A 19,394-nucleotide genomic window follows, 5' to 3' on the forward strand; every position below is an offset into this window, starting at 1 on the left:
TAGCTGTGAAAAGATATTGGATGTGCTTGTATGTTACTCCCCCTGTCTAGTTGAATAAAAATTATCTAACTTGCCAGTTGAAAAGAGCATTTGAACATATGGTGAACATTGTTTTAAATCTCATTCAAGGCATTGAGCACTGTTGTAGAGGATTCACTATCTTTAACACAGGAAATCGGGCATTGACAAATCCTTGTAACATTTGGAGAGGTCAAAATCAGGTTCCCCTTCTAATTCCTCTTCCAGATTATAAACCTTAGCTCTTATAAGGAAGCAGAGTGAGATTAGGTCACTCCAATCTTAGAACCCTTAATGAGGTCATTGCTGAATCTAGTCAGAGCTCAGCAGTTACCCTCATTTTCCAAAGAGAACCTGGAGGAACACAACAGGTCTGGTGGCATCCACGGAGTGATATGAACAGTCAATGTTTTTCAATCAAAACATTTTTTGAGATTTGACTCAATGTCCATTGCTATCTCTCCAGGGACCACCCATCCAGAATCCCCACTTTCAATGCTGTCTTTCCAGGGACCACCCATCCAGAATCCCAACTGTCAATGCTGACACTCTAGGGACCACCCGTCCAGAATACTCACTGCCAATGCCGACTCTCTGGGGAACACCCATCCACCATCCCCACTGTCAATGCCGACTCAGTAGGGACCACCTGTCCAGAATCCTCACTGCCAATGCCGACTCTCTGGGGAACACCCATCCACCGTCCCCACTGTCAATGCCGACTCAGTAGGGACCACCCATCCAGAATCCTCACTGCCAATGCCGACTCTCTGGGGAACACCCATCCACCGTCCCCACTGTCAATGCTGACTCAGTAGGGACCACCCATCCAGAATCCCAACTGTCAATGCTGACACTCTAGGGACCACCCGTCCAGAATCCTCACTGCCAATGCCGACTCTCTGGGGAACACCCATCCACCATCCCCACTGTCAATGCCGACTCAGTAGGGACCACCCGTCCAGAATCCTCACTGCCAATGCCAACTCTCTGGGGAACACCCATCCACCATCCCCACTGTCAATGCCGACTCAGTAGGGACCACCCGTCCAGAATCCCAACTGTCAATGCTGACACTCTAGGGACCACCCATCCAGAATCCTCACTGCCAATGCCGACTCTCTGGGGAACACCCATCCACCATCCCCACTGTCAATGCCGACTCAGTAGGGACCACCCATCCAGAATCCTCACTGTCAATACTCACTCTCCAAGGTCCACCATCCAGAATCTCCACTGTCAATGCTGTCTTTCTAGGGACCAGTCATCGACAATCCCCACTGTCAATGCTGTCTCTCCAGAGACCACCCATCCAGAATCCCCACTGTCAATGCTGACTCTCCAGGGACCATCCATCCAGAATCCCCACTGTCAATCCTGTCTCTCCAGAGACCACCCATCCAGAATCCCCACTGTCAATGCTCACTCTCCAGGGACAACCCATCCAGAATCCCCACTGTCAATGCCAATTAGTGGTAATTCTGCCACACCTACAGGAAAAGGAATCACAGGGTTGTATGTGATGTCATGTGATAGACAACAGACTCACCAAGGCAAATAGCGCCTTTGGAAGACTACACAAAAGAGTCTGGAAAAACAACCAACTGAAAAACCTCACAAAGATTAGCGTATACAGAGCCGTTGTCATACCCACACTCCTGTTCTGCTCTGAATCATGGGTCCTCTACCGGCATCACCTACTGCTCCTAGAACGCTTCCACCAGTGTTGTCTCCGCTCCATCCTCAACATTCATTGGAGCGACTTCATCACCAACATCGAAGTACTCGAGATGGCAGAGGCTGACAGCATCAAATCCACACTGCTGAAGATCCAACTGCACTGGGTAGGTCACGTCTCCAGAATGGAGGACCATCGCCTTCCCAAGATCGTGTTATATGGCAAGCTCTCCACTGGCCACCGAGACAGAGGCGTACCAAAGAAGAGGTACAAGGACTGCCTAAAGAAATCTCTTGGTGCCTGCCACATTGACCACCGCCAGTGGGCTGATATCGCTTCAAACCGTGCATCTTGGCATCTCACAGTTCGGCGGGCAGCAATCTCCTTTGAAGAAGACCGCAGAGCCCACCTCACTGACAAAAGACAAAGGAGGAAAAACCCAACACCCAACCCCAACCAACCAATTTTCCCTTGCAACCGCTGCAACCATGTCTGCCTGTCCTGCATCGGACTTGTCAGCCACAAACGAGCCTGCAGCTGATGTGGACATTACCCCTCCATTAATCTTCATCCGCGAAGCCAAGCCAAAGATGTATGTCCTCTGACAATAAATCTAAAATCTGAAATGCTTATTGTATATATGCATGTAATAGTCGAATTTTGTGGACCAAATTTTAGTGTCAAATTCAGGGGGCCAACTATTACATGAATAGTACTCTTGACCTGCGTTTGTCAGAGCATCGGGATCTCGGATGGGAGGGCAGCTGGCCGGGACTGGGGCTATCAGGATCTTGGATGGTATAGGAAGGTAAGTCCACATTCAGGACATTGTTAGGGGCATTGGGAGCTCGGCTGGCCAGCCAGGATCAGGAGGCAAGTCCACATTAGAGGTGTTGAGAGCTCGGGCAGGTGGCTGGGGCCTGGGCAAGAGTTCATGGTTGAGGTGTCAGAAGATTGGACAGCCGGGACCTTGGATGGGTGGGCAGCTGGGATCTCAGATGGGCAGGCAGCTGGGAGCTCAGATGGGTGGGTATCCGGGATCTCGGATGGGCAGGCATCTGGGATCTCAGGTGGGTGGGCAGCTGGGAGCTCAGATGGGCGGGCATCCAGGATCTTGGATGGACAGACTGCTGGGAGCTCAGATGAGTGGGCGTCCAGGATCTCAGATGGGTGGGCAGCCAGGAGCACATATGAGTGGGTGTTGAGTGGGCAGCTGGATACTTGGATGGCAGGTGGCCAGGGCCTGTGCGAGAGACAGAAGGCAGCTGGGAGCTCAGATGGGTGGGCATCTGGGGCCAAAATTGGATGGGGGGGGGGGGTGGTTGACATTTACATGCAATATATGGAAAATACCAGAATTTTTCTGAAAAAATAGGGGGTAGACTTGCATTGTTGACAAGATGTGCTGTGGCCAGAAGGTGGGGTGGTGGTGAGCGTAAGAGAAATGAAGTTATTTACAGTAAAATTCCTGTTATCCACATTTCAAGCAACCAGAAGCCTCAAGCAACTGGCAAAATAGAAATTGCGCAAAATAAATAGATAATATTGGCGTCCTTTGTGGTTGGTTCACCAATAACACCACATGCAGTCTCAAGTAACCGGAAAATTCACTGATCCGGCATGTACCAATCCTCATAGATGCCAGATACCAGGCGTTCTACAGTATAAAGCTTTGGTTCAGTTGCACTGGGGATACTGAGTGAAATTCTGCTCACTCCATCACGGGAAGGATGTGAAGGATTTAGAAAGGGTACAGAAGAGATTTAAAAAACAGCAATGCTGGAAGAACTCAGCAGATCTCGCAGCATCTGTCGGCAGTATAGATATGTTACCGACGTTTCGGGACTGAGCCTTTCCTCAAGGTATGAGTGAAAGGAAGGCAGGTGTCTATTTTAAAAAAGTGGTGGAAAGGGAAGATGGAGAGGGGGAGGAGTGCTGACCAACAGATAAAAGGTGTCAATCGGACATGATAAGAGGATAGGAGAGGTGATAATTGATTAGGTGAGGGGCATTAAAGTAGGATGATGCCTGGTTTAGAGGGTATGAGTTATGAAGAGAGGTTTGACAAGTGGAGCTGAGGGGAGTCCTGAGCACCACTCATTGGAGAACAAGCATATAAGGTGAGAGGGGGAAAGTTTAAGGGGGAACGTGCAGGGCACATTTTTTAGACAGAGAGTGGTAGTGGTGGAAGCAGATACAGTAGTATCTGCAGAAGGACTGGGGAGTGATTGAGCATGAAGAGCAAAAGGTTGGTTTGCAGGTGCAGCTGGTTATCAAGAAGGCAAATCGAATGTTGGCCTTCGTCGCTGGAGGGATAGGAGTAGGGAGATTATGCTGCAACCACACAGGGGACTGGTGAGGCCACACCTGCAGCACTGCGTGCAGTTCTGGTCTCCTGGCTTGAGGAAGGATGAACTGGCTCTGGAGGCGGTGCAGAGGAGGTTCACCTGGTTGACTCCAGAGACGAAGGGGTCAGCCTATGAGGAGAGATTGAGTCATCTGGGATTGTAGAGGTAGGTGAGTTGTTTCCATTGGTGAGGGAGACTAGGATGAAGGAGTATAACCTCAAGATTCAGGGTAGTAGATTTAGGATGGAGATGAGGAGGAGCTGCTTTTCCCAGAGGGTGGGGAATCTGTGGAATTTGCTACCCATTGAAGCAGTGGAGGTGACCTCAGTGAATATATTTAAGACAAGGTTGCATAGTTAGGGGAATTAAGGGATATGGGGAAAAGGCAGGTAGAGCCGATCATCAGATCAGCCTTGCTCTCATTAAATGGCAGAGTAGGCTCGATGGGCTGAATGGCCGGCTCCTGCTCCTAGTTCTTATCTTAAGTTCGAAGAATCTTCTATTTAGGCACGTGAATATGAAGAGGATCGAGGGTGCATGTACCGCATGCAGGCAGCAGAATTTTAGCTGGATTTGGATGTTGCATGCAGCACAGACACATGGGCTGAAGGTCCTGTTCCTGCTCCGTGTCCTGTATGGGTATTGTGGTGGGTTGTCAGTCAGAAGCAAACACAGAAAACCAAGAGACTGTACAACAGGCTTTATTCAACATAAACTTCCACAGAGCCAGCTGTGAGAAGAGCTGCTCTAAACTCTGAGAGTGTCTTCGAAGGGCCGGCTCAGGCTTATATCCCAGAGGGTGATTGACACCCGACTGAGTGGGGCTTGGTCTATTCAGGTCGGCTGATTGACAGTCAGCCAGGTATTGTCTTGTCCCCATGCTCTTCTGCAGGTACAGAGGTTTCCGCCTGCAGTAGGCCAATGGTGGACCTCCAAAGGTATAGTGGGCAGCTGGTGTGGAGCTTTTCTATCCCTTTGTTTGCCTTCATTCTTGCAATCTATAAAGTTGGCTTCAGCCTCCCTCTGTACCTTTGCATTGTATCTCATGACCAACCTAGGTGGAAAATTGCTCCTGAGGTTAAAGGTCAAATGTATTGTCTTAGTGCCTGTACAAAATCACATCCAAGCAGGAAGTTCAGGCCAGGCGGAACTTCTGGTTCCTTTAACTGTAATCAAGAAGAAAGAAATGTAAACAAACTGACTGTGCAACGACTGGGATCTGGGGCAGATCAGACCTGTAAAAGAAGAATGTTACATCTAAACTGGAGGGGGACGAATATTCTCAGGTGTTACCAGGGCCCCTAACACTTAACCAGAACCTCCTGCACTAAAGGTTAACAGCAACAGAGAGAAATCCTGCACCTTCTTTTTTTTTCTCTTTTTTTCTTTGGCTTGGCTTCGCGGACGAAGATTTATGGAGGGGGTAAAAAGTCCACGTCAGCTGCAGGCTCGTTTGTGGCTGACCAGTCCGATGCGGGACAGGCAGACACGATTGCAGCGGTTGCTAGGGAAAATTGGTTGGTTGGGGTTGGGTGTTGGGTTTTTCCTCCTTTGCCTTTTGTCAGTGAGGTGGGCTCTGCGGTCTTCTTCAAAGGAGGCTGCTGCCCGCCAAACTGTGAGGCGCCAAGATGCACGGTTTGAGGCGTTATCAGCCCACTGGCGGTGGTCAATGTGGCAGGCACCAAGAGATTTCTTTAGGCAGTCCTTGTACCTTTTCTTTGGTGCACCTCTGTCACGGTGGCCAGTGGAGAGCTCGCCATATAATACGATCTTGGGAAGGCGATGGTCCTCCATTCTGGAGACGTGACCCATCCAGCGCAGCTGAATCTTCAGCAGCGTGGACTCGATGCTGTCGACCTCTGCCATCTCGAGTACCTCGACGTTAGGGGTGTGAGCGCTCCAATGGATGTTGAGGATGGAGCGGAGACAACGCTGGTGGAAGCGTTCTAGGAGCCGTAGGTGGTGCCGGTAGAGGACCCATGATTCGGAGCCGAACAGGAGTGTGGGTATGACAACGGCTCTGTATACGCTTACCTTCTACTATCCCAGTAAATAGCTTGGCTGGTGAGGAGAGATTCATCAAATCCTTCCCAAAATAGTTTGCAGGTCATGTGTTCTAGGGAGGTGGAATGCCCGGCTAGAGATAAATCAGCTTGGTGAATCTCTTTCCTGGCTGAAAAGGCTGATACGCTAGAGACGAATTGTCACGGCACGACCAGATCCCGTGCCGCTGTTCTTTCATGGTGGAAATTGTACCGTCACTCGGCAGATGGAGAGGTAGGTGGGCATGGGGATCACACAGCGGGAACCGGTTAGTGGGTGTGTGAATGCACGCCGGACTTACAAAGGCATCTTCACATCTGTTTGCAGCTCTCAGGGACTGCAAAAATTGTGGAGACCTCAGATGAGAAGAGAGATTGAAATAAAATACCCTCACCAATCCCCTCCTCCACCACCCCCCCCCCCCCCCGTCACCTCCCCCCCCCACCCCGCCTTCTCTCTCTCTCCACATGAATGCATCAAACATGGACTGGTACCTCTGAGGCAGTGGCAGCTGTCTTGCAACTTTGCAGAGAGTCTGACAATCCCCTGGCCAACAGAACTAGCAGAATACATTTTCCCTTCAAATTGAGAAAAAAAAGTTCCTGGTTCTCTTCCAACGAGAATGACTTCAGACCAGGACTGGGAGAGATCCCCAGAAAAGGAGGTGAGAAAAAAACAGGAGAAGGGACTGTGAGTAGGGGAAGGGATGGAGATTAAAGCTCGAGAGAGAATTCAGAACAATGAGTGCTCTCTCCACCGCTCTCCAGCCTCGTGGTCACATACTTCGGTCCCACTGAACCAACGCCCTGCAGCCTCGTGTTCACATACTTCGGTCCCACTGAACCAACGCCCTGCAGCCTCGTGGCCACATACTTCCGTCCCACTAAACCAACACCTTGCAGCCTCGTGTTCACATACTTCAGTCCCATTGAACCAATGCCCTGCAGCCTCGTGGTCATAAACTTCAGTCCCACTGAACCAACGCCCTGCAGAAGTACCATGGCCATCCTTATGTTGATTTCCTGCTTTTAATAAGCCCGCATTTAATCAAGGGCTTTTCACAGTCCAGATTATTTTGTTGCTGTGGTCATAAAACAGAAAGTGTGATATTACACAAAATTTCCTTTAGTCTATCGTAAGGCAGACAATATACAATACACAATATATATATCGCATATATATGTAAAGAAATGGAAAAGAAGATCATAAATCTAAAAGGATAGATAAATTTCAGTTATTGCAAAAAAATTACATTCATCTATTGAAGACCCCCCCCCACTCTCTCTGAGAATTCTGTAGCCCAATTTCTGCAAAGATTTTCAATGTGAGGGCTTTCCAGTTCTGGTGGAACTAATAACAAATACAAGACAATTAAAATCTTTCCCCTTGTTGTGATACAGGTTTCACATACGTAGTTGGCTCCTTATATAAACATGTCATGCTATGAAACAACAACATTGCAAAAGGTGTTCAGTGAGGAATGCTACATTCCACCAGTACATTTGTATTGATTCATTTATTGAAAGATATATAACCCTAAAAAAAGAAATGAACTGTCATGTTTAGCCATATCAAATTCAGAAGACGTCATCCACCCTGCCTCTCTCTTTCTTTCAGATCTTATTTTTCTTTGTTGCATCTCCCTAACTTTCTCTCTCTCTCTCTCTCTCTCATTCTATCTATCCTTTTCCCCTTACACATACAAAGGGGTTACACCACTCTGTTATTCATTTATACATCTACTTGAGAATGTCCTCTCATTAAAGCCCTCTCTCTCACTCACACACACACTCACCACCTCACACACACACTCAGGCACATTAACACACACACACTCACATGCTCACACTCACACACACTCACACATTCAGTCACACACACACACTCTCAAACACACACTCACGTTAACACACGCACTCACACACCCACTCTCTCTCTCACACACACATTCACACACACATTCACACACATTTACACATACACACACAAATTCATGTTAACACACACTCATACATGCACTCACACACACATACACACACACACATACATTCAGACACATTCACTCACACACCCACTCTCTCTCACACATTTACGCACACATGCGCACGCACGCACACACACACAGTGTTCAGTTTTAGTTACATGCATGTGAAAGTCTTCTCCCTCTTTTTTACACACTCTCTTAGCTCTCCTTCTCACCTTCTGCTTACAATCTATTTCAATTTCACTCTTTTCTCGTACTCATTCATTTTCATCTCTCTCTCTTTCTATGGTATGGGATGTAAATATTACTGCTACGGTTGCTCATTTAGTTTGATCCACATTGAATGATCTCTGTATAAAACTCTCCCTTCCTCATTCTCTCTCTCTCGCTCTCCCTCTGATCCAGTTCGCTGTCTTTGACTCTGTCTTTCTCAATTCTTCCCACTCTCCCTCCTTTCTCTCTCTTTGTCTGTCACTCTCTTGCTCTGTGTGTCTCTCATTAGTTCCCACTCTCCCTCCCTCCCTCCCTCTCTGCCCCTCCCCCACCTCTGTGTCATGATGTGGGATTCCCACTTTAATTTTACTTACATGTATGTTAAAGGATCCCCCTCTCTGAGCAGTGCAGCAGCTATTGTCCCACCACTGTTATGTAATCTTCTTTAATTAAAGGATCTCTCTCTGCAGTCTTGGTAGATAAGTGTGACATCAGTACGTGGTGTGTTCAATCATGTGTGTACCGTGGCAAAGAAGTGTGCAGCCTGAAAAACCTCAAATCAACCTTCCAGAGCTCTCTTGTTTCATGCACATTCTGCGATCTCTGTAAGTTAGGTGCCCTCAGGAGTGTGTACACAATAGTGGCAACACAGTATACGGAAAGGAACAAAATTTGCAATCACAATAAAGGGAAACCATTGCAAAGTCTTTTTATATTTTTAGTGTCATATACAGTAACATTTTGTCACTGTACATTGTAATCTCAGTTCTTTGTTTCATACAGAGCACCATTGCCTCTAGACAAGTCAAGTATATTGTCATCTAAACAGTGTTCTTGGTGTTAAACACACAGACACACAACCAGGCAACACACATAAGCCCCTTTCACACCTGGATCCCAGTAAATCTGCCGTTCAGTGTCCTGGGGATAGGAATGGGGGTTTGGCTTTTCACACTAGACCACTCCTAACCAGGACACTGAACACTTTCACACTTGCAAGCGTCTATCCCCGGCATTTGGTCTGTTCTACCTTTAACCGGAAGTACCTGCAATGCAATTGCCCGTGCCTGATCTTAACACCGGCGTCTGCAGATGCCGGGGATTGTACTAGGGGTCGAGGCCGTCAATCCCCGGTGTGAGATGATGTCATCTGACGCCGTCGTTGAGCAGATTTTGCTTTCACACTTTCCACTTTAAAGGCCGATTGGCGGTTAATTCCTGGGATCAATGGCAAGTGAGAAAGTGGCTATACAGACAAACAATACATATGCAGGTCAAGAATTCATCTGTACAAATAAATATTGTTTCGTGAATACGAGAGTCTTGGAGGGTTAGTGTGAACGGTACCTTTGGTGGTTCAGCAGTCTTGCTGCCCATGGGAAGAAGCTGTTCCTCAGCCTGGTGGTGATCCTCCCGTATCTCTCCCCCCGATGGAAGCAGCTGGAAGATGCTGCGTGCAGGGTGGAAGGGGTCCTCAATGATTTTGCCCACCTTCTTCAGACAATAATCACAGTAGATCGTGTCGATGGTGAAGGGTGGGGGGTGGGGAGGGGTGTGGTGGGAGGAGGGAGACTCCAGTGATTTTCTCTGCCACTTTTATGGTCCTGTGGATTGACCTTCAATCCATTTCTCTGCAGCAACTGTGATGCAACCAGCCAGGAAGCTCTTGATAGAGCTCCTATAGAAGGCTGACAAGATGGTGGCTGGTAGTCTTGCCCATTTCTGTCTTCTCAGGAAGTGCAGTCAGCTGTTGCGCCTTCCTGACAAGTGAATAGATGTTGAGTGTCTGCAATAGGTCATTAGTTAAGTGAACTCCAAGGAACTTGGAGCTCTCCACTTTCTCTACTACAGAGTTGTTGATGTGTAGTGGAGGGTGGTTGTTCCAGGTCATCCTGAAGTCCACGATCATCTCCTTCATCTTGTCAAGACTCAGGTTGTTATACTCACACCAATTCACAAGATGTTCCACCTCTTCTCTATAGTGTGACTCACTGTTGTTGCTATGAGGCCGACTACGCTTGTGTCATCTGCAAACTTGATGACTCTGTTGGAGTCGTGGGTCGGTAGCGTGAACAGGAGTGGGCTATGCACACAGCCACGAGGTGCGCCAGTGCTCAGTGTGACAATGCTCGACGTCCTGCTACCCAACCTGGACAGACTTTGATCTTTCTGTTAGGAAGTCCAGAATCCAGTTTCAGGTGAGGGGTGTTAAATCCCACCAGGGACAGCTTCTCCCCCAGCCTCTGGGGAATAATCATCTTAAATGCTAAGCTGAAGTCACTGAAGAGCATCCTGGTGTATGAGGCGTACGATCTCTGAAGTGACTCCCTGGTGTTACATGCCCTTCATGTTTGAGGGGACTTCGCTACCAGTCTCCAACCCTCAGTGCCCAGTGGAGAAGGTCTCAGCCTGAGGTCCTTTCCTGCAGACCATTCATGTTGGCTGCACCAAGCCTCAGTGCACCACCCAGCACACACTCCTACAGGCCAGTCAGCAGCGTTCCCTCATCGACATCTCCATGTGACTGAAGACCAACAGGTTTTGGGCAGACCAAAGAGTATCTTTCACCAAGTTGATGGTCTTCCAGCAGTTCTGGACATCTGAATCTGAGAGTGTCCCCAGCATCAACCCATAAATCAGAGAGTTACCTGCCAGGCTGCTGCTGGGGATGAACCGTGAGGACCCTTGCATCCTTCTCCCCACATTCTGAGCAAAATCTCTGTCTGTATAGAGGTGGGCGACTGTCTCCACTCCACCGCAGTCATCTCAGGGACAATGTGCATTGGGGATGATATTCCGATCGTACAGGAAGGATCCGACCAGTTTGGCCAAGTCATGGTCCTTGTAGCGAGTTCCAGATGAACTGAAAGCTGAAAAAAAGTCCTTAACTGCACTGAGCATCCACTTGGTGCTGGAGCTAGGGTAGGACAAACAACTCACGATCAACCACAGATAGTTCAGGATGCCAACTAAAGCAACAGAACTGGAGTTAAAGAAAGAATAACACATATGGACCATCCAGAACAAGCTTTGTAATTGGGGCAGCATTGTTGGCATAGGGAGTGGCAACAGTTGGTGTAGGGTGACACAGTTGGTGTAGGTGTGGCACGGTTGGTGTAGGGGCAGCACGGTTGGTGTAGGGGTGGCATGGTTGGTGTAGGGGTGGCATGGTTGATGTAAGGGGTGGCACAGTTGGTGTAGGGGTGGCACGTTTGGCATAGAGGTGGCATGGTTGGGTGGTGATGGCACAGCTGGTGTAGTGGTGGCATGGTTGGCATAGGGTTGGCACAATTGGTGTAGAGATGGCACGGTTGGTGTTGGAGCAGCACAGTTGGTGTTGGGCAGCACAGTTGGCATGGGGCAGCCTGGTTGGTGTAGGGGTGGCACGGTTGGTGTAGGGGTGGCACAGTTGGTGTAGGGGTGGCACAGTTAGTGTTGGAGCAGAACAGTTGGTGTTGGGGCAGCCTGGTTGGTGTAGGGGGTTGCACAGTTGGTGTAGGGGTGGCACAGTTGGTGTAGGGGTGGCACAGTTGGTGTTGGAGCTGCATGGTTGGCATGGGGGCAGCCTGGTTGGTGTAGGGGGTTGCACGGTTGGTGTCGGGGTGGCACAGTTGGCAGAGTGGGTAGCGCAATGCCTTTACAGCATCAATGATCAAGACCGGGTTTGAATCCTGCGCTGTCTATAAGATGTCTGTACGCTCTCCCCGTATCTGTGTGGGCTTTCCCTGGGGGGCTCCATTACCTCTCACCATTCAAAATGTACCGGGGGGGGGTGGGTTGTAGGTTAATTTGATGGCACGGACCCAAATCTCATGGGCTGAAATGGCCTGTTAACGTGTTGCATGTCTAAATTAGAAAAAAAAACTCAGACACAATCTGCTCGTAGCAGGAACAGAAAAAGAATTGTCTTTTGGAATCCGCCACTGTCTGTAAGGATCTTGTATGTTCTCCTCGTGTCCACGTGGGTTTCCTCTGGGTGGCTCAGGTTTCCTCCCACATTCCAAAGGCCTACAAGATTAGGAGGTTAATTGGCCACAGGGGTGTATTAGGGCAGAACAGGGGTGGGGGGGGGGCGGGTGGAAGGGCCTGTTGCTGAGCTGTATTTCCAAATTATATTACTTTTAAAAAAGCTAAATTAAATTGCTGGTGGAACTGAGCAGTTCAGACAGCATCCATGGGTGGAAATGGTCAGTCAACGATTTGTGTCTGGACCCATTATCAAGATTGATGAAGCTATAGCAAGCCACACCTAACCTCTGCATTTCTAAGGGTGGAAGTGTTCAGCAGGTTGAACACTATTGTTGAGACAGCTCGAGATAATGCTATAAGTGAAACACTGTGACAGTCCAGGAAGCAGTGGTAATAAAGGAGTTGTATCGAGATCCCAATTCAACAGACAGTTTTTTTTTGTCTTGTGTGGGTCCTTGACTCTTTAACCTCCTGGCCTCACACAAGATAAAGTAGGTTTCGTTTCATTAGATGATCAGGAGCGTGCAGAACCACTGCCATCCAGCACCTTCGGGACCAACACCAAAATTCAGCTGAGACCGTTAATCACCATGAGGCCATGAGATATAGGAGCAGAACTAGGCCACTCAGTCCATCGAGTCTTCCCTGTCATGTAATCATGAGCTGATCCATTTTACGACCTCCTCCCCATAACCTATGGCTAATCAAGAACCTATCAATCTCCTACTTAAATGACCTGGTTTCTACAACCGCCTGTGGCAACGAATTCCACCATCCTGTGGCATCTCTGTTCTAAGCGGATGCCCTTCAATCCTGAAGTTGTGCTCTCTTGTCCTCGACTCTCTCAACATAGGCCACAACCTTTCTACATGTACTCTGTCCACGCCTTTCACCATTCAAAATGTTTCAGTGAGATCCCCCACCTCCTACCCCCCATCCTTCTAAATTTCAATTAGTACAGGCCAAGAGCTGTCAAAATGACCACAGGGGACATAACACACGTACAGACAAATAATACAGATGCAGGACAAGTATTATTTCCATAAAAATGTACAGATGCTTTGTACGAAGGAGAGCCTCGGATGTTTAGTGGGAGTAGAATCAGAATTTATCGTCATGAACATGTCATGAAATTCATTGTTTTGCATCAGTGCCATCACGGTTCAAACATTGGTAAAAGAAAATTACTTTTAAAAGTAAATAAAAATGCATAAATTAGGAGAAAGTGAGGTACCACCATTGGTTCATTGTCCATTCAGAAATTTGATGTCAGACAGGAAGAACCTGTCCTTGAGCCTGCTGGGAGTTCATCCTCAGACTGAATGGAGCCCACAGGTTGTACTGAATCACAGCCCAGTAACGTCAAAATTCTCCCCAACGTTTCCTTTGCAGACATCCAGTTTTTTTTAAACCCCTGTGGTGGGACCAGGTATTGCGGGCGCGTTCCCCACTGAGCTGGGCAGGCTGGTCCGCCTGCTGAACTGGTAGCCACCCCACCCCCAAGATCCCTAATAAAGGCCGAGAGCCCTCGTCTCCTCCATCATACCTGCCCTTGAAGCTTGAGCCAGCAGCATGTAGAGGCATGCCTTGGTCTTTAGATCAATAAAGCCTTTGGCCCTTACTTTGCGTCAGTGAGTGGTTTACTGATTGTGCTACAACCCCCTTTGTTTGCTGTGATATGGAGCCCTCCTGAATTGAATGGGGTGTAGCAGGTCTATGAGGGTCAACCATCAGGCAAATTCAACCCAACTCACTGAATAAACAAGGTTTAACGCTGGAGTGTGCAATAAAAGCCACGGCGATGAAGGTGGCTTCTAAACTCTTTAAAGGATCAAGGTACACTGAAACCTTGTTAGAACGTGATTCGTTAATCTGTGGAATTGCTAATAGCGTCTGTGGACCCAAACTTTGCAAATTTGGAAAGATAGATGGGGGGAAAAAAGGATGGGTTTGACAGATTCTTGATTTGCGTTTTGCCCTCAAAATCCGTTTCTTTGATCAAGATGACAAAGGGAACCAATTGAAATTATAAATTAAATACTTGATTTATTTTTAATAGGTGTGTTTGGCTGACATTTTGTATATTTACAGCTTGAATTTAGTTTCTTTGAAGGTGTTAATCTGCATAAATTACCTCCATTATCGCGAGTCGATTTACTTCTCACCTATTTAACACTGCGCTTGATCAAATAGGTTTGATTATCCGTGGGCACTCTGACATATATGCATCTGTTCTGCGACTCGGCTGTAACACGGTATGAAATCTTGGACCCCAACTACTGCATTCTAATGAGGTTTAATTGTAGGTGCCATATAAGGGCAGAGGATGAAGGCAAAGATGGGGCTCTTATGTTAAACTTCAGTTGGGGGGCGGGGTTGTTTAGTGCAATGGGGAAAAAAAAGGGGAAAAGCTGCACTGATGTTACAAAGGTGGTTTGGTCTCTGTAAAATGCCTGGGGTGTGCAGGTGAACGGCAAAATCTATGGGGAAATCGGGGAGAATAAAAAAGTGGGGTCCGTGTGCATCTGTGTGCTTTGATGGTTGGCATGAACTCGATGGGTTGAAGAGCCTGTTTCCATGCTGTGCTTCTCTGTGACTCAGTCAGGAAACTGGGCAAAGAAGATTGCATCTGAAGGAACCCTCCGATGAAAGTCCAACGAAACGAGGTCAGATGCAATGCATACTTTCTCCTCATAGCTTAAAAGTGAAGCCGCCAATCGCAGCAGTCGACTGCAGAAACAGTCCAGCTGTGAATAATTGGAAGATGGATCAGCAGAATGAATTTAGTATGAAAACTTTGCGACCATGTCTCGATAGACGGCAAGAGCAAAGCGCAAATCTATTTGAAGGGTTTGCACACTAACATTCAGGGGAAGAAAACTCAGATAGGTTTTCAAACAAATGTCAAACCAGTTTACTTCAGACTGGAAATAATTTTCAAGCTTCTTTTACTGTCATGTAATAAAACAGAAAATGTTACATGAAATTTCCTGTAGTCTACCGAAAGGCAGACGCAGATTCGCTTGGTGCCCCTTACAGTCAGAGAAAGGGAAGCAAAGGAGAATCCCCAGAGTCACTAGTGTCCATGAATTTCCCGCAGCCCCCATAGCCACACAGCCTTCAGAACAAACCGTCGGCAACCCAAGCTCCAGATCCAACCCTCTGACATGAGCAGGAAGCCCTCGGCACCCTCTCGCATCTCGGTTCTGATCTCTGGTAACACCTACAGCCAGTCTCCAGCCTTGACTCCAATCAACCAGCAGCCTGTGTGTGGTTTCTCGCCTCGAGTCACCAACCTTTTCTTTAGGCTCAACACTACAAAGGCTGGTGGAAGACGATTTGAGCAAACTCCAACTGCATGGTATATTGCTCAAAAGTGCACAGAATTGCTTAATACCCATTATTAGAACACGTAAAGCAGATTAAACAGGCTGATTTGATAGGACTGGGAAGCAACAATTGACTGATCTCTGACTGTAAGTTCCTTTGCTCATGTTTCAGGTATTATGATTGGAGTGTCCTGTGAGTAAAACCCCGATCCCCAGGACAGTGATGCTGGATAAACAATCAACCACGATCATCCCCAGAGCCTGACAAGGTATTCCCTCTGACCTTGAGGGAGCCTAGTACAGAAATTGCAGGGGCCCTAGCAGAATTATTTAAAACATCCTTAGTCACAGGTCAGATGCCTGAGGATGGGAAGATAACTAATGTTCTTCCATTGTTTAAGAAAATCTCTTGAGAAAATCCAGGAAAATTATAGGCCAGCGAATAAGATTGCAAGAGGGCGGAGAACATGATCAAGAATGCTGGCAAGACTTGAGGAGCTGAGTTACAGAGAAATGTGAAATAGGGTCTGTCCTGTAGTGATCTATGGTTCCAAAAGGTTAAGACTTTATTCCCTGGAGCATTGGAGAATGAGGTGCGATTTGAAAGAGTTCTACAAAATTAAGAGGGGTCTAGACATGGCAAATGCAAGCAGGCTTTTTTTCCACTAAGACATAGATTAAGGGTGAAAGATGAAATCTTGAAGGGAAACATTTCTGGGGAACTTCTTGATTTAGAGGGTGGTGGGATGTGAAATGAGCTGCCAGCAGATGGGGTGGATGCATGTTCGATTTAAGGGAAATTTGAATAGGTGCATGAATGGGAGGGCTATGGAGCCAGGGCAGGTTGAGGGCACTGGACATGATGAAAGCTTGGCATGGATTAGATGGGCCAAAGGGCCTGTTTTAGTGCTGTAGTGTTCTATGGTGGAATGGGCTGAAATGGCTAAGGCTTGCTCCAATTCCATCTTTTAGAGACAGAGTTTTGCAGCACTGAAGCAGGTCCTGAGGCCAGCCAAGTTTCTAACCATGTTTAAAATTTCCCCATCCATGCAGCGGTCTAAAACATCCTGTAAACGTTACAATTGTCCCCGTCTCTACCGCTTCCTCTGGAAGCTTATATCCTGCACCCACCGCCCTCTTGGGAGGGAAAGGTGTCCCTCGGATCCTTTCAAATGTTTCCCCTCATACCTTAAATCTGTGCCGTCAAGTTTCAGGGTGAAACATGGAAAGTCTGCAGATGCTGCGATTGTAGGAGAAACACAGAGATGCTGGAGGATCTCAGCTGGTCCCGCAGCGTACGTAATATAAACTTACCTTGACAAAGTGTTCAGGATCGAAACGTTGGCTATGTATCTTTACCTCCTATGGGCGCTGTGAGACCGGCTAAGTACCTCCAGCATTTTTTGTTTTCATCTATGCTCCTTGTGATATTTCTAAACGTCCATGCCTTAGAACAATGGGTCTCAACCTTTCTTTCCCCCACTCACATACCACTGTAAGTCATCCCTTATGAACCACAGAGCATCTATGGGGCCAGGGTAACCTTCTTTCCTCATTAGCATTGAAGAAGGACAAAGCAGGGCTTGATGTGCAAACCCCTCCTCGTGCACCAGCTCCCCCACTCAACTATACTTGGTGGCTGACTGGCCTCTTTGGGTGTCACAAGACATACGGTAAAGGGATGCTTCACTCAGATTTAGGGAATCTTTCTCACACTCCCAATTTTATCACCTATTTTTGAAAGGATCTCTCCAACCAGCTTATGTTGTTCCTTCCCACTCTCCAGTTTTATAAAAGTGTGAATGCCTTCTCTTCCCATTTGCTGTACATGCTGGCTTTGAAGAATCATGCTCTATGATGATCAGAGAGACACACTAATGTCACCCAAACCAAGGAGCTGATGGTTGACTTCAGGAAGGTGTACGATCCAGTGATCAATGGGGGATTCCGAGGTGGAGCAAATTTAATTACCTCGGAGGATCTTTCCTGGACCCCCCTACACACCAATGGCATCGCGAAGAAAGCACGTCAGCACCGTTTGCGGAGGTTTGGAAAGACATCGGAAACCCTGGCAAAATTCTACAGATGCGTGCTGACCGGCCGCATCACGATCTGGTATGGGTGGGGGGGAGACACCAGTACCCCCCCTCCCCGAACGTAGAGCCCTCCGAGAGGTAGCGGACGCAGCCCAAGCCCTCCCCAACAGCGAGAACATCTCCAGGGAACGCTGCGGCGGGAGATCGGCCAAGGCCCACACCACCTAGCGCGCACGCTCTGCTCGTCGCTGCTGCCCCTCAGGAAAGGCGCCACAAGGTTCAGGAGCGACCCCCCCCCCCCCCCACTGTCAGACTCATCTCCTATTGGCTTATGTTGAGCCAGTCTTCTTCTGCCCTGTCAATGAGTGGCGATTCTGCCTCACCCACAGCAAAAAGGAACCTCAGGGTTGTATGTGCTCTGACAATAAGCCTAATGGCAGCTGATGTGATTTCAATCCCGCCTTCCCTGCAGATAGGGATATGAAAATTACAGTCTAATGGGAGCACCTTCTGTCCCCACTACAGGGCAAGGTGAACTGCAGGATCCCTTTCTCCCTCCCCGGGCAGTGGGTTACCCTGCGGCCAGTTGGACCCCTGCGGCCAGTTGGACCCCTGCGGCCAGTTGGACCCCTGCGGCCAGTTGGACCCCTGCGGCCAGTTGGACCCCTGCGGCCAGTTGGACCCCTGCGGCCAGTTGGACCCTGCGGCCAGTTGGACCCCTGCGGCCAGTTGGACCCCTGCGGCCCAGTTGGACCCCTGCGGCCAGTTGGACCCCTGCGGCCAGTTGGACCCCTGCGGCCAGTTGGACCCCTGCGGCCAGTTGGATTCACGACCAGCAGGGCCCGTCTCTGGGCTGGACTGAGGACCCAGCGCTGCAGCTGCGACTCTCTCTCTCCCTCTCTCCCTCTCCCTCTCTCTCTCTCTAACATCCGGGTTTCCCCACTCTTCGCTGGCCAAGCTTTTTTTAGAAGCCATTTTGGACCGTGTTCAGTTTTTTTATTAAACGCACAAACAAGTGCGTGGCCATTGAGGGCAGAGAGAGAGAGAGAGAGAGAAGTTTGGAGGGGGAGGAGGGAGGGCGAGCGATGCCCGCACCGAGGGGCGCCGCCGTGTGAGAGAGAGGGGAGGGGGGGGGAGCAGCCAAGGCGAGCACCCGCTCCCGCTCCTGGAGGCAGCGCTGGGACGGGGGTGGGGGTGGGGGGGGCAGAGAGAGAGAGAGAGAGCGCTCTGTACCAACAGCGCTGCCCCGCTTCAAAGCCCTGCGACCAACCAGCGGATACAGCAGCCAGATTGCGGCTTCACTGGGGTCGGGGGGTGGGGGGGAGGGGGAGAGGCTGAATATCCTGCAATTTAGTCCTGGGGGGGGAGATTTTTTTGGGCACCTTTTTGAAATTACTTTTAAATGCCCTATTTGCGAAGTGGAGAGGGAGAAACCAACGTGCGTTAAATGTGGAATTGATCTGGATATTATCTCATCCCCCCCCCCTCCCCCCCACCATTTTTAACACTTTTTGGGGCGTTTAAATATGATTGTTTGCTGGCTGACTTTTGGACTATGGGCAACTTTCTGTGCAGGTAAGAACTGGCTGGTGTGAGACCCCCCACCCCCCCCACCTCCCTCCTCTTTGTGGATGTTGGGATGAATGTTATTTGCTGGAGTTTGGGGAAGGGGTGGAAAGTGAAGATGTTTTGGTCTTTGAACTCTCACTGGTTGCGGGTGCGGGTCGCGTTGGTGTCCGGCACTTGCCGGAATAGTGGGGGGGGGAGGAGGAGAGA

General features: G+C 48.8%; 1 protein-coding gene across 1 annotated transcript in view; it reads left to right on the forward strand.

Moving 5' to 3' along the window:
* The first annotated feature begins 18,861 nt into the window (after window positions 1-18,861).
* Window positions 18,862-19,394, forward strand: part of acvr2ba (activin A receptor type 2Ba) — a 137,305-nt gene continuing 136,772 nt past the window's right edge. Inside the window, exon 1 of the mRNA XM_069917414.1 lies at window positions 18,862-19,193. Coding sequence (XP_069773515.1) covers window positions 19,145-19,193 — 49 coding nt within the window. The 5' untranslated portion in view covers window positions 18,862-19,144. The remainder of the gene's footprint in view (window positions 19,194-19,394) is intronic.

The sequence above is a fragment of the Narcine bancroftii genome, chromosome 1 (assembly GCF_036971445.1).
Source record: "Narcine bancroftii isolate sNarBan1 chromosome 1, sNarBan1.hap1, whole genome shotgun sequence".
In the NCBI taxonomy this organism is placed as follows: domain Eukaryota; kingdom Metazoa; phylum Chordata; class Chondrichthyes; order Torpediniformes; family Narcinidae; genus Narcine; species Narcine bancroftii.